The following is a 16,328-nucleotide window of genomic DNA, read 5'->3' on the forward strand; positions in this document are numbered from 1 at the left end:
GGGATAAACCCCTTAGATTACCTCAAACAATTTGAAAGTGCCCTTAAACTCATTTATCTATATAAAGTATAATAAAAATAAATGACAAAGTATACAGATTCAAAAGGTTGCAGATTTAATGATTTCGATCCAATTTCAATAATGTGCAGACTGAGGAGTTGCCTACTAAAGCAATGTTCACGCAACACAGAAATCGGCCCAAGTACTATAATGCAGTGATACTAGTATGACATTCTTTAGAAAGAACTTTAAAAGCAAACGAAAACTTCAGACAAATACAAAACATCACTTAATCAGTTAATAGTACCTTTTTCGGTTCTACATGTGTCTCTTTTTCCACATAGCTGGTAATAAATATCAAACAGTCATAATCGGCGGTAATTTTAAATCATCCCCAAGTCAACGAGGTTCAGGAATGTCCTCTCATTGTCAATTGTTGGTTATACATACCGAGACAAAATACAATGCTTTGTAACCCACCACTTGAACAGGATTTAGCCAAAGCAAACTAAAGCTATTTAAGAATTCTATAAAAATAGGTAGAAAAGCTTATTACCCTCTTCATCAATTAGGATTATTGATTGGTTTATAGGTGTTTGACTGGTGCTATCAAATTTCGCACCAAATACAATTTGCCGACTTTACGGCTCATTCGTGGTGTACGATCACATTTGTTGTAATATACTGCTCCAAAAAGTATCCTTACACTTGAAAAATAATCACAATTTCAAAACTGAACCATATTGGGGTAACTTTGTTTTTTTAATAGATGCACTATTTAATCCGGCACATTTTGACACCCCATTGAATCCAATGTGACTTCAAGAAGCAAAGTTACAAGCATTTGATTAGACGAAGGTCCAGTTTTTAAAGTGACACACTGGCCTATTCAAAACTCCACGGATAGGCATCTGGTTTGAGAGTGGTAAATGGCTAATTTGTGTGTGCCTTTAATTTAGAACAAAAGGAACAAAAGAAAACTGAAGCAAAAGAGCTGACAAATAAAATGTAAGTTATGAGAAGTACAGAGAAGTAAAAACTGAAATAAATACTGCTTTAAATAAGGCTTCATTGCAGAAACTATGTAGTCTCTTTGTTGCGCATGTTGGGATCTTTTTGCGCCTTGTATAGGCCAATTTGTCACTTTTAAAACTTGACCATCGTCTATTCAATTGCTTGTAACTCTACGTCTTGAGGTCACATCGGATTCAATATGGTGTCCTGATGTGCAGGGTTAGACAGTGCATCTATTACAAAAACAATTTTACCCCAATATGGTTCAGTTTTGAAATTGTGATTATTTTTCCAAGTGTAAGGATAATTTCTTGGCGCAGTATATATAGCTAGCTTAACATTGTGCATTTCGTTTTTTGAATATTTTGGCAGGTAATCAGGGCCAGAGGACCAGTGGCAGGTAATCAGGGCCAGATGGGCCAGGCCCCCCCAAAAAATTGCCCTGTGCTTCATTTTTAAGCCCGAAAAACACCATGTTTGGGGCCAAGATAGGGTCAAATTGCAAAATGTTGTGCGCTTCTCGTGCACTTTCCCGTTATATGGCAAAACTCACCTTCATTGTGGGCTAAAATAGAAAAATTGAAAGTTTTTTTGCGCGCTTCTCGCGCAAATGTCATAGTAAAATATATGCTTGTCTGCCGCTAAATTATAGTACTCCTACCGCCACTGTCGATCTTATGCCAAAACCAAAACTTGGTCACTTGCATGCACATGCCGTCCTCACGGTGAGTTTGCGGGCCTCCAAATTTTGGCATGGCCCAGGGTCCCCCAAAAGGTAAATTCGGCTCTGGGTAGGTTGTTTTAAAAAACAACCTGTCAAAATCGACCAAATAGTGGGATTAAGGGGATGTGCCTGGTCATGGCTGAGTGAATATAATGAAGTATTCGGTTGGCCATCCAATGTAAACTTGAGGACAATTAAATGGCAAAAAAAAATCAGTGGAAATAATGGTTAGTTATCACATTTTACGGTATATACGCCGTAGAAGTGACGTCATAATCGGATTAACTACCATAGCAATAGATGAATACAATTTTTGAATAGACCGCCCTGCACTACAAGCAGATTGCACTAATCACCTGTGTATGTCAGCAAACATAGATTGAATACAATACCGCTCTTTACAAAGATACTCATCTTACAGGTGCGAGTGATCGGCCTTTCTTTGACATTTATGGTACAATGCATCGGTACCGCGTGAACGTTGTAGTGCAGGGCGGTATCATTTATTTATTACGATTCTTATAGTGATTGCTTCGACATAATAGGATATAACATATTGTATACATGTTTTACATGGTTGAGCAGAATATGTAGATACAGAATTTAGAAACTCGGATTTAAAACCTCATTCATTGAAATCGTTTAAGAAATGCCCATGAAGACAAGATTATCCAAAACCCAAGGAAGATTCAAATTCAAAAGCTGCCGTTTGCTCCATTGCGTGCCCTGTTGATTTGTACACAGAGCGGTTCTCGAACAAGAGAACTAGCGCCGTGCTTTCCATTGATTATTACATTAAAATTAGCATCGTGCTTTCATTGATTAGAACATACAAGTGCTTGATTCGTTCCTTGCTTAGGTTTGAGATCACCGTTTCTTTAATTCTCAACCAATTCCCAGGCGTCATTATATCCACAGTCTTACAGCTAAAAGCTTATTCACTGGCGAAGTGATGTAATAATCGGATTAACTACCAAAGCAGTAGGGTAAAACAATTTTCAATTATATCGCGCTGCACTAGTACGTTCACGCGGTACCTCTGCATTAAACCATGTTGGCTTTCCTCAACGCAAACTTTTAGACTAGGGTTTATTGATTTTATTTTCATAGGTGACTGCACACCCAGCATTCTTTGTGTACTCATCTCCTTCAATCCACTCATAAACTGTTGTCCAATGTCATCATCCACTTCAGATACTTGACTGAAGTACCAAGTATAGCAATTACTTGCGTTGGAGTCACTCAACCGTGTCCCTCATTTGGAGACATTTGAGTAGATTCTATTCTAAATGTTTGCGTTGCTCAGAGCCAGTATGCCATATCCTGCTGATCACTCGCACCTATAAGATTAGTATCTTTGAAAAGAGCGGTATTGTATTCAATCTATGATTGCAGACATACACAGTTGATGAGTACAAAGTACAGCGCGACATATTCAAAAAATCAATTTTAAGGTTTGAGTTGCGACATGCGTAAACATTGCAAATATGTCAAAAAAGCAGGTTTGAAAACAATTGACCACACTCATTTTAGAAGATCGTACATTATATCTTTAATTCACGTTTGCTACAAAAGTGAAACTTTTGAACATGCATTATTTATGAAGTTATTAAAAACTGCATTTATTTACAAATATAGTCTATTAACATGATGGATGAATACAATTTATTTACTTCATGCAAATATTAACATTTTGCATTGTGTTGAATGACCATATATCGATTATTTGGAAACTATACATTTATATTAAATTTTAATACTCGTTTATTTACAGATTTTTTTTTTACAATTGGTTTTCCAGCTTTACATCAATTATATATTTTATTATCATAATATACATGTATAGAAATTATACAACACGGTATAGAGGTTTGATCGGCATAATACTCTTGCGACTCACCGCTGTCGACCCTCGAAGTTGTGATCGAATAAAGCTTTTATGATATTTATGTACTTAGTACATAACTTTGTAATGTTTTCTATACAAGCAAAGAAAATCCAGATCTGTAAACCCCAACTGATGTTTGATGCATTTTATTTCACTCTTTCACTTCTATTCGTCATTTAAAAGAAACGTGTTGTTAAATCAGCGGAACAAACAAGCAAAACAACGCAACGCCTTTCTCTTCTATATATATTGATATTGCCAATAAAAGCACAAGAGGAAATTTACAATTGACCAACCCGCAAATATTCAAAAGGGAGTATCTCTAATATCTAAAACCATGACTATTTTTCTTTTTTTATTAAAGGACATTCACTACTATTCACATCCAGTTTCTTAATGGCCTGTGTGTTAGCCATAGGCTTCAACATAAAAAAAAAAAAGTCATGAGATATTGTCTCAAAATATCAAGAGCTATCTTAAGAACCACTGAACCAATAATAGGTTTGTTTGTACTCATTTTAATGCATTTGTCATGCTGATTCCAAATATGTACAATTCTGAAATTAGTGAATTTAAAATGCTAAGCTAAGAGTAACATAGTTACAAGTATTGATTGCTGGGAGTGCCCTTGTTTGCTTCATTTACCATGTCTACAGCGTATCCCAATAAAAATTACCGGGTGCTTTTTGTTTGTTATAACTCGCAAAGTACATACTGAAATTACAACTTGTGATTAGAAATACGATTAGAGAACAATCTGTTTCCTACATATCAGTGCAAAATGCGTCCGATTCGGTTCAGTGATTACAAAGAAACATTTGATTATGTAACGCATGTCGCATGCAGCCCATGGATTCCAAATTGGTCTATTCGCTGTCGAAGTGATGATGTAACAGGATTAACTACCATAACAATAGAGAATACAAATTTTGAATAGATCGCCCTGCACTGCAACGTTCACGCGGTACCATGCATTGAACCATAGACGTCAAAGAAATGCTGAACACTCGCACCTGTAAGATTAGTATCTTTGAAAAGAATGATATTGTATTCAATCTATGATTGCAAGACATTCACAGGTGATGAGTGTATAACCTGCGTATAGTGCAGTGCGATATATTCAAAAGTTGTTTTATCCTATAACTGTGGTAGTTAATTCGATTATGTATTACATCACTTCGCCAGCGAATAGATAGATGGTCGAGGCATTTTTACAGGACAGGCAAGTGTAGTCAATAATCGGGCTTATTCATTAGGTTTCACTGCCTGAACAGATTTGATCATGTCTCACCCCTTTTTCAACCAAATCGACGGTAATAACTCTTAGAGTGAGGGATCAACATTTAACTTCAAATTGCCTCAGGCAAACCTCACTTCCTGGGAACTAAAAACCACACAAGGTCATTTTTATGTTACTCATTGACCCATTTGTGTTATATACTGCCTCTAGCTATAATGACAGCCTAGTGATCTGGTCAACACATTGACAGATACCAACCTCCGAAGGGAATTCAATTTTTGATCAATTCTCTTCAGGGAGTGAAACCTAATGTACTCTGATCGGAATCGAATGTAACAAAGTATTTTATCATGGGTCAGATGAGCCACGAGGAGAGTGGAATTAATGGTTGTTTTTTGTTTTGTTTTTTTTGGTCTTGCGAGAAACAGGGACCTCTCACACCAAAGGCAAAGACCTTAACCAGTGTGCCACATTGCTCCCCTTGAGTTACTCCCTTAATTTGGTTATTTGATGTCAATGTTATTTTCGTATGAGCATCTGGGTATTTTTCATTTACTTCACTGGCTGTTATGTATGTGGAGACTTGTGTCTCATGTGTCTAAATAAATTGCAGTTTTGTTGCGCAAAGAAAGGTTTCACATACATGGGACGGTTTCTCAATTTTAAGTGTTTGTCTATTTCCGCTATCTATGATATTAAGTTGTGCAGATTTGCATTGTGTGACTTGTTTTTCAATCAAAGTTTTCACCAAAAATGACCGAAAATACGAGCAATTTCATCAAACCAAAAATTAATCAAGCCTACGCGACGCAACTAAGCGTTCAAAAGCACTGCGTAGAGTACATTGTACACTACCAATACCCTCCGCGTAATTTTTCTAACTGCTTTTCTGATTAGCTGCTAGATATAGGCACTCAGAATGCTAGTCAGTCGATGGCTATTGTTATAGACGAATCCAACGAGCCAAGTCATGGTCAGGATTTGGTCGGCCATCACTGGGTCCCCGCAGCACATAACTGGTGCTGTGACTGCCCAATTGGGTGGATTAAGGGATCTGGAATGAGCGTTTTAAGCGTTTCGACAGTATTTTTTGTGGGACATGAGAACACATCAGACATATCGAATTGCATTCTGAATACGAAGAATGTCTTTCTGAAATCAAAAAAATTTCATTTTTTGAAATTCACAATAATACAAATTTTATGACAAATTATTAAAATTTGATATGTTTCACATTTGTGATATATAACAGTCCTGGAAGTAAATTTTATAAATCTAATGATACATTCTTAAAGTGTATGTAGCTGGAGGAAAAGCCGACGATTAATTGAAAATTTTGACCTTTCATATTGAAGATATGGATTTTTCCCCCAAAAGACCTACTTTTTTTTTGGTGTTTTGGTGAAAAAAATCCATATCTTCAATATGTAAGGTCAAAATTTACGTATAAATCACCAGATTTATAAAGTTACTTCGAGTACTGTTAAATATCAAAAATATCAATTTTTAATGATTTGCCATAAAATGTGTATTATATTGCGAATTTCAAAAAATCAGAAGGACATTCTTCGTATTCAGAATCCAATTCGGTATGTCTGATGTGCTCTAATGTCCCACAATAAATACTGTGGAAGCGTTCATACCCCATCCCTTAAAGCCGCTTAAAATTCGATGTTAGATTCTTTTGTGTTGTAAACTGTCATCATTCTTCTGTCTACGTGTACGGGTGATGCAGTTTAAAATACCCTCCAAGGCCGCATCATTTCACATTTTAGGTGAGGTTGAGCCGACGGGGACCCAGCTATGGCTGCCATTGAGGTGTAGGAATGCGTGAAATTAGTTACTGGAAACAATTGAATTCGAGGTTGAAACTAGCAAAATTTGTAGTTACACTTTTTCACTTCATAATACATTTTCTCGGTCAAATGAAAAGCAATACTTTTTATTTCTTCGGTAAATATCAGAAATAACTATAATGCTTGGTACTACTGTATATTCTTTTCAAACCCTGATGTTTAACTTAGGTGTGAAATTTAGGCTTCTAGAGTAAGATTTTTTTTTTGAGGGGGGGGGCAACGTTTTTGCTTTTCAAAGTAACATAATTCGCTAATGAAAGATATTTCCCAACTTTATGAAGCACATCATATAGGGCTGTTATAATATGTCATAGTTTTGTCAGAATTTCGGTTTTGATTGGACCATTTTTCAATTCCGACTGCCAATTGTCAAAGTCAACTCGCGAATGTACTCATGGGATGGGTGATTTTGCAAGCCACAATAGAAATATCGATTATTTCTGCTGATTATATTAGAAGTGAAGTACTCAGTCGGACATTTTGACAGTCGCAAGTGAAAAAAAGTGAAATCAAAGCGAATATTCTGACAAAACTATAATAATTATATAGACCCACACAATGTTTGTTATAGAGATGGGAAAAGTCTTTCTTTAGCGAACTATATTAGTTTCAAACGCTAAAAAGTTCATTCCAAAAAAAACTCACGGTTGATGTTGAGACCTATAAAAATCTAAAATCTTACACTAAAGACGATTGAACAGACTGATGATAGGTTGTTTCTTCAAGCTATTATATGAAACAAAATGAAAAAGAGTATCATTTGCGTCTGACGTCACTGTCAATCAAACTCCCCACAACCCTTGATTGGGTAGTAGCGCGTAACAGGAAGGTTGATTCATCTGGTGCCTTCATCGGAGAAAAGGAATCGCAGAATAAAAATTACGGTACTTTTGAAAAGCAAAAAGCAACTTTTTTAGGCATTGTTGACACGATGCCTTCATTAAAGAAAGATTCCTATCATAACAACTTACGAGACGTTTTGTATGTTTGAAGGTGCAAATTAACCATAAGGCACGCTGTTTCACCGCCGCGTTCAGAAACTCAATCATGATCATTACGACAACTCGTCCGAGTTTGATTGACAGGTGATATGCAAACTAGTCTTTTTAATTCTGTGTTCGAATAAAGCAGCCGAAATGGCATCATTGAAATGGCAGCCATGCTGGTGAACAGTCTAAGACACTGAGGGACGGGTATCTAGTTCAATTCCACAACCATTCATACATATCACTTGGTTTATGGTATTATTATCATGCGAGTTGCTTCGTGGAGGCCTCCGGATGGAATTTTATTTAAATTAGGATGAGTAACGTCGTATCGATAGGGCCTAGATTACTGTCAGGAGAGGCACTCTAAAAAAAAAAGAGACACATAATTATTTCTAGAAATTAATCAGACACATAATGACCGGTATCAACCAAATTATATAATTGTATAACACAAATGATGTGGCTGTTTCAAGAAAACCGTTGGGCTATTCCAGAAAATAAGTGCACATCCCTATAGTTAGAGGACCTTTAAAGAAAAGAAATGTCTGGATTACCAAGTTTGCTTTCTGAATAACGACTGCAATAATTCCTGTTGCCACTATTACTGGAAAATCTTGGAAATGCGATTAAATGAACGAATAATTGAATTGAATGATAGTATGGAAATAGTTCTCCAAAATGAGCTCTCAAATTGAGGATTTCCGATTTTGAAGTATTTTTCTGCTGGGGGTTTTCCCCTTTGGATATTTCAGAAGTTATTTCCAACAATCCCAACTATACTGGACATAAAGTCCGAACACCTTATTGGGTGTGTGCATCTATTTTCTGCAATAGTCCATTGTCCAAGATATTAGTTACATTGAAATAAATTTACACTGTGCAACAAAAAGTACAAACAAGCATTAAACACTACTTCAAATAAGATATAACTATAAGTTACCAGTGGTTATCAATTGAGTAATGTTTCTAGTTTTTAGTTATATAGCTAGGATTTGTTTACCAGGAGTTTGGAATTGGTAAGCGATAGTAAAGTTGATTGCATTACGTAGATTTTTGCCAATGTAGCCTACTCGGTTCGCATTACGCGTGAAGGCCCGGCCAGTGATGACCAATCGCTTGAATAACTTATATCAAAAAACACTTTCCACTATTCGCCAACGAAGTGGTTACTGGGTCACGCCTCTTTTGGGATTGATAGTACATGCCATAGACTTTGTGTTGCGATCATTTCGATCGTGGTGCATAACTCAAAAGCGTGATCCAGTTGACATAGTGATAATCGGATTACACGTAACACTTCGCTGGCGAATATCTTGTCATTCAAACACATACACATACTTGCGCACTTGACTCCGCAGCCATGTTTACTTTCCACCATCATGACCATGTGTGGTTCCAACTCTGATTCCAATGAACCGATGAAAATCCCCAGTGAAACTCTACCTTTTTATGTTTGTTGTATCGTGAATTTAAACCATTTAATATACACGCCAGCGTAAAACGCGTCAGATATCCAAATACTCAATGCATGCACCCTTACCAATGCCGTGCATTTCTTGACAGCATGACATTGTATCATTAATTGTCCCTTTATCCTCCGCTTTATCATTGTGTTATTGTGCAATAAAAGGAAATAAACTAAACATAATGTTATTGGCATCATTCGTCAGATAAAACTTCATCATGTTCACAACGTTAGACTGTCCCCTACCAACCACTCCCATTGAGGCCTTCCAAAAAATAAGTGCACACCCCCTATAGAGGAGTAACTTATCAATCAAAGAAATGCCCGGATTTCCAAATCTGCTTTCTGAAAACTACTGGAATTCCAGTTGCCAATGTTACCTGAAAAAGCTTGGAAATCCAATTAAATGAAGGAAAAATCACGGTAATGTCCAAAATGAAGTATCAAATTGAGGATTTCTGCTTTTGAACTATTTTCTGCCGGATTTATTGCATTTGGATGCTTTAAAAGTGTGGATTTCAAACAGTCACGACTGGACAAAAGTCCGAAATCCGAACTCCTCTACAGAGGGTGTGCATCTATTTTCTGGAATTAGCCCATTGCCATTAGCAAAACGGAAGGACTGAATTCTGTTCTACTGAATAACTTGAATAATGACCATTTTTGGTGTAGTTCAGACTGTAACAATAAAACATTTACAATTGCAATTTCGCTTTTTAGATAGATATAAAAAAAGATCATAGCAACAATGTTATATGCAGTGGAATCAGTAACATCTTGGAAAAAAGAAATACTTCCTTGCAGTAGAATCAGTAATATTTTGGCTAACAGAAAAACATAACTTGGTTTCTTTCGTAGTTCAGGTTCAAACGCTATGGCCCAAGTAGGGCCACTTTTTGCCATGTTCGTACGTATCAAGTTTGTACAACGTAAAATGAACTTTCATGCTAATCGTCAAAGATTTCAGAACAAAAGTAATGCTTTTTTATGTTTTTCTTTCACTAACATTGCTATAAATAATATGATATTCATTTCAAATGTATAAATTAAAATACCACTTCAAATGCCCAATTGTTTACAATTACCCATCGTAAGAGCACCATCCAGATGATTCAACTCCCTCAACTAATTCAGTCACTTTTGATACACAAAGACATGAAAGTAGCCCAAGCTGTTTTGAGACTACTTTACACAATTGGCCACATCTTCGCTTGTATACCACCGATTTTTACTGAAACAAAGCTTACGTATGTGTTAGCATTGGAAATTAACTTTACTACCAAGTAAAACTCAACACAATCAACAAGTGACATGTTTGCCTGATGCTATTTTTCTCAATTGTATAATAGTTTTGTTACAACCTGTAGATAATACGGATATCAGAAGTTTGATTATTTCTGGACACTGTCAAGGAATACGAAATGCCTTTCCAACATCATTAACACATATATATTGTCATGTACATTCTGTTCCGCTATTTTGAAACTAGCAATATCACAATCTACATTTTGTTAAAATAGTAAAATAAATAACACACAGTCTTATAAACATGATAAATATTACTTTTTATGCCATTATAACTATATAGATACAGTTAAAACACTGGTCACATGCCTCTACCAACCTGAATAGCAAATGTTTGTAAAATAATGTTCATAATGTTCCCGTGTACAAGTTCCTATCGTTGAGATGATGAATACAAGTTATGGTTTGATTCTCATGGCATGCAGTTTCTCATAGAATGGCATACTATGGTCAACGCATTTGAGAATATCGTCTGAAAGTTCGTCACGAGTTGGAAGATCACCAGTGGGGTTGAATTTAGTACTTTTCATCGCTGCCTCATAGAATCCTCCATGATCTTTGGTCATATTTCCTAACATGAACATTCGAGACGCTTTCCAGTTCGTCACCACTGCCGTACCCGGTTCCCACTGCAGCAAGTCTTCGATATTATCGCTTGTTACGCCGACGTCTTGTAAGTACTGAGAAAGAATGGAACCCGGTTGGTTCTGAAGATCGTCGGCATCGATAATAATTGGATCTGGTTCCCCGTTATTGCGCATATATTCTACAAGATCGTACAACTCTTCAAAACCATACTTGGCAGGGAAATCACTTGCTGGTAGCTCGTGCAGATTAAATTTCTGAGGAATCATCTTCCCTAACATTTTCTTCCATGATAAGAAAACTCGATGTGGATGTCTGATAAGAAATGTATGTCTGTAACCATCAGGTATTGAATTGTATTTGTCATGCACTGAGTACGCCATATCTTTACAGAACACAAGCTTCGTGTTTGAATATTCAGCTTCCAACTCTGTTTTGACCCAATTGTACGTACACTTTCTATGATCAAATGATTTTGGTAAGGCAGCTTCCATCTTTCTGGCTGCCTCTAAAAACATAGCTAAGTTTTCTGCGGACTGTTTAGCTTTCTTCTGGTCTGTTGATTGAACTCGATCAGGACCCATATGATATGCCGTGATGTAAGGTTCGTTTATGATCTGAGTTTCGCCAAGTTGGCTCAGACATTTTAACAAAACTGTCGATAAAGACCGCGGCAGGGACCACAAAAGTACCCTTACCGGGTTTTTATGAGACGTACCATTTGACATGCTCATCTGAAATACAAAAGAACGAAAAACATGATCACTGTTAGTGATAAAAAGTTTGTTTACCGGTTAAAAATAAATGAGCTACTGATAAACAGAATGTGATTGACGTTTTGGTCTTCGTGCGTGAACTTGTCATGCCAGTTGGTTGGAAATAAGTGGATCTCAATTTGGCCAAGTTTACAACAAATGCAATTAACAGGCTCGCTACGCCTCCATTTTAAAACTATGACGAGGTCCAACTTCACAGAAAATAAACAGTATGGAATACTGAGAACAATCATTAGTAGTGTTAATTTGATCGTCTTCAAACTACGTATGTTTCAAGTCGACATGTTTAACCCTGATATTTTTGGCTACATTAGAGCAACGCATCCAAGCATAGAATAAAGTATCAAACCTGTCAAACTTTCAATTGTCCCTGAAATGACTGAATTAATCCTGAAATGTAGGCCAAATATAGAAAGTGTATCTAGTGACACAATTTTTCCTATATAGTGAAGACCTGCCAAAAAAGTTATGTCAACAGTTGGTTATGGCTGATTACTAAGCTAACTGGCCATCAAAATAAGTTTTGTTGTTTAAAATATACGGTAAATAAATGTTGATAGCATATTATCCGAAGAAAATTGAATGGATTTTAGCGTTAAGGTAACATCAGATTTTGGTATACTTTACACTGCTTGTTGAAACAAATTGGCTAACACGTGAAGAAAACACCCTGATGGAATATGTTCAACATGCTTATGTCCACATTGACAGATTGGGAATGCTAATTAGGCGACAATGGACATGATGGAGGGATAGTGATGATACCTTTGAGCACGGTCTTTTGGAAATACATTTTTTCACAATGTCGATTCAACAATACTTTCGGAATTTATTTCAGATTGTCGTATTTTCATATGTCAGATTCATTAAAAAATATTTTATTTATTTGTAATGTTTATTTATTTATTTGTGATGACAATCCGATTTTAACCAAATAGGATTTACTACATATATATTCTTTATCGACATGAAATATGACTGTTTACAGCGGTGAAACTGTTGATAATAAGGCAACCTAATTTACAGGTAAACGTCGCGGTATTGGCGCCGTGGATTAACGCGCCTCATTGCACGCCAGTGTATCAGGGTCAAAACTGTCGCCTTTTCCCCGAGTGAAGAGTATAGCGACTGATTTCTATTGCAGGAATTCATTCCGTAACAATTTATTGTTTGACAAGTTGAAAGCTGGACAATCATGACAATTAACACAAAAGTCAGGTATGTGTACGTGTGTGAATCTTTACCAACATGTGTTTGATATAATACTACTATAGCATGAGTTGTATTAAAATTTAGAGAGCTGACTACCTGTGTGCTCTCACACATCTTTATCTACACGCATGACAAGCAGATATAGCGGTTAACATGCATTAGTTATCTATTTTAGCACCTGTCAAAAGACAAAAGGGTAAAAAAAAAATTAAAAAGCCATTATTTATTAGGACAAACTGTTCTATCTTACCTGGTATGTAGGGTTCTATCCTAAGTATCTTCGGTAAAGTATTTTCCGTAGTGTACGCTATTCCTCGATGGAAGCTTTACGAATAATTTGTGGCCGCTAACCTCAGTCCTCGTCAACCACATTTGTAACTTGCAGCCCATAAATGATAACAGTTCGTTAATCAAAGTCAATCATAAGTTAAATATTTGTATTGATGCCATATTGCCGGTCAGTTTACTGCTAGATAACGCAACAAAACGTGAGGCCTAGTTAAAAGATAGTTATCAACACGAACAAAAATCCAAGGTATCACAGTTTACCACTGATGCGCAATCATAACACCGAGCTCAGTCCGTATGCACCGAGTTCCGCGTGCAAAGTAGCAAGTGTTTGTGTATACGCTGTGATTTTATCCAATTTTCCGGAAATGTCGTTAATCACGCCAAGTTATATGGTCGAAAGAATCACTGACTAGCGAATCAAAGTGCCATATCATAACTAACAAAAGTAGAGTGTTGTACACGGACTGTGTACCAGCAAAGGCATTCACCCCAAGTTAGCTAAAAAGTATTTATCTTGAACCCGCCAAAATATTGGCATTCCGCGAGGAAAAATCGATCCATCATATCTTAAATGTTAGTATGTTATTGTGATTTTGGTTTGATAGTATGTCATTTTGGTTGTTAGATCTCTACAACATGTTTTCTTGTTAAGACTAAAAAAAGAGTTAATGGTGGAAATCTACCATGTCTACCGTGTTCCAAATTATATTTATCACCATTTCAGGAACAACCATTTTTCAGCGAGTGACGCGAGAAAGGCTCGAAAATAAGAGCGCGGGACAGAGAACTTGCGCCCACACGTGCAAATTTCATGCATGCGTACAGTCCAGCTTCATCATGGCATGGTGACGTCAATACATGCTCCAGTGTTCATGTACGTACACGTGAGAAGAAACTAAAAAGTAAAGTACTGACGTCACTGCTTTGAGGAAACCAAAATGACTATAATAGTTTTAGCAATGAACTTGAATCAATGTGAATCTTTCACATGCCCATAAGGAGTTTACATTGCTTCACAAACTCTTTTCATTGCTAGGTCTTTTTCTGTACATGCTATTATACGAGTTTTAGACACGATACGTCGATAGCAATGATTAGTTTTTGAAAAGGGGCAAATTGATACGAAAACGGCGACAAGAAAGACGGTATTACTTCCTGTGAAAAACGCCATGCAAGACTCGTATTTCCAATGAACATGTTTGGCTTGCGAAGTCAAAATACAGTGTCTGCTAACAAATACTATAGCAGGTAAAAAGCTTGCAACATTAAGAGACTAGAGAGACGAACTTTTACTCCCCAAATCAAAACTTAACAATGACAATAAGAACATTTCTTACTTTCGTCCATTTCTCATATACGTCAATAGTAAAGCGGTTAGTTATGCAAATCCCAGCAAACACAAAACGTTTTCGACAAATATTCGCAAACGGTTAGCAAATGTTGACGTAAAACGTTTAAATGTTATATAAAGGACATATAAAGGGTATAAAACGTTTTCATAACATTTGCTGATAATCTACTGCAAATATTCTAACATAATGTTATTACAAAATATTTAGCAAAAAATGTTTGCAAAAAATATTTTACAATAACATTTTAAAACATTTAATGTAACGTTTTAATCTAAACCAAAACCCAAAGTATAACATGTCTAAAACGTTTTAAATATATTTTTGTGTTTGCTGGGATGCTAACTAAAACTTTAGAGGCAGCCAGAAAGATGAAAGCTGCCTTACCAAAATCCTTTTATCATAGAAAGTGTACGTACAATTGGGTCAAAACAGAGTTAGAAGCTGATTATTCCACCAAGAAGCTTGTGTTCTGTAAAGATATGGCGTACTCAGTGCATGACAAATACAATTCAATACCTGATGGATACAGACCATACAGACATACATTTCTTATCAGACATCCACATCGAGTTTTCTATGGAAGAAAATGTTAGGCAAGATGATCATGATGATTCCACAGAAATTTAATCTGCACGAGCTACCAGCAAGTGATTTCCATGCCAAGTATGGTTTTGAAGAGTTGTACGATCTTGTAGAATGTATGCGCAATAACGGGGAACCAGATCCCATTATTATCGATGCCGACGATCTTCAGAACCAACCGGGTTCAATTCTTTCTCAGTACTTACAAGACGTCGGCGTAACAAGCGATAATATCGAAGACTTGCTGCAAATACAGTTCAATACCTGATCGTTACAGACGTACATTTCTTATCAATTTCTTATCATACATTTTGACTTTCAGACAAAATGTTTCCAAATTAAGTATCCAATGAATTGTAAAAATGAAACTCTCATTTATGCATTTATTACTTGTATTATTTGTGCAGGGAAACTAAATTGGGCAAACCGAATATTGAACTAAATTCGAGAATCGAGTTCACCGCCAACAAATCCGTGACCCTAAAACACTTTGTCTTGGAAATTAATAAATATAGGATATTGGTTTTGAAGAAGCGTGTTTCTTTTGTATGGAGTAGTAATGAATTTAAAAAAAGAAAGTTGTATTAAAAATATTTGTAAATCTCCAAAAAGGGGACATTCTAAATCCAAAAAAATCTCGCGATTTCAAAATAAAAAGGGTGGTTTTTACACACAAAAAAAACACCTTGTGTATCCGATAGCTTGTAGAGTGACGGGTACGCACCTAAAATGCTTACTAAAATCATAATTACAGGCACGTAGCCAGGGGGTGTGGGGTGCGACCCTCCCACCCCAAATCGGTAAAAGGTCTGCTCTGTAAAAAATATCAAAATTAGGCCAAAAATGTCTAAAGTATAGACAATAAGGATACCCCAAATCATGAACTTTCTGTGAAATTTTTCTAAAATATAGACTCCAAACATCAAATTGTAGAGGGGGTAATTAAAGGTCTGCGGGTTTGGCCGGAATGGAGATCAAGATGGTCCAGATAGTTAACGCTGAAATCCATACACCCCCTATGGAAGATATTGACCTCCCACACAGGGAGT

General features: G+C 36.3%; 1 protein-coding gene across 1 annotated transcript; it reads right to left on the bottom strand.

The window, feature by feature from the left end:
- Positions 1-5,308: 5,308 nt before the first annotated feature.
- On the bottom strand, positions 5,309-13,784 carry LOC140155580 (uncharacterized). The gene is made up of 2 exons (XM_072178483.1): positions 13,305-13,784; positions 5,309-11,800 (listed from the first exon to the last, which is right to left on the bottom strand). Exon 2 carries the CDS (start codon positions 11,798-11,800, stop codon positions 10,880-10,882), a length of 921 nt encoding a protein of 306 aa, XP_072034584.1. The 5' UTR covers positions 13,305-13,784; the 3' UTR covers positions 5,309-10,879.
- Positions 13,785-16,328: the final 2,544 nt, after the last annotated feature.

Source organism: Amphiura filiformis, chromosome 6 (genome assembly GCF_039555335.1).
Source record: "Amphiura filiformis chromosome 6, Afil_fr2py, whole genome shotgun sequence".
Lineage (NCBI taxonomy): Eukaryota > Metazoa > Echinodermata > Ophiuroidea > Amphilepidida > Amphiuridae > Amphiura > Amphiura filiformis.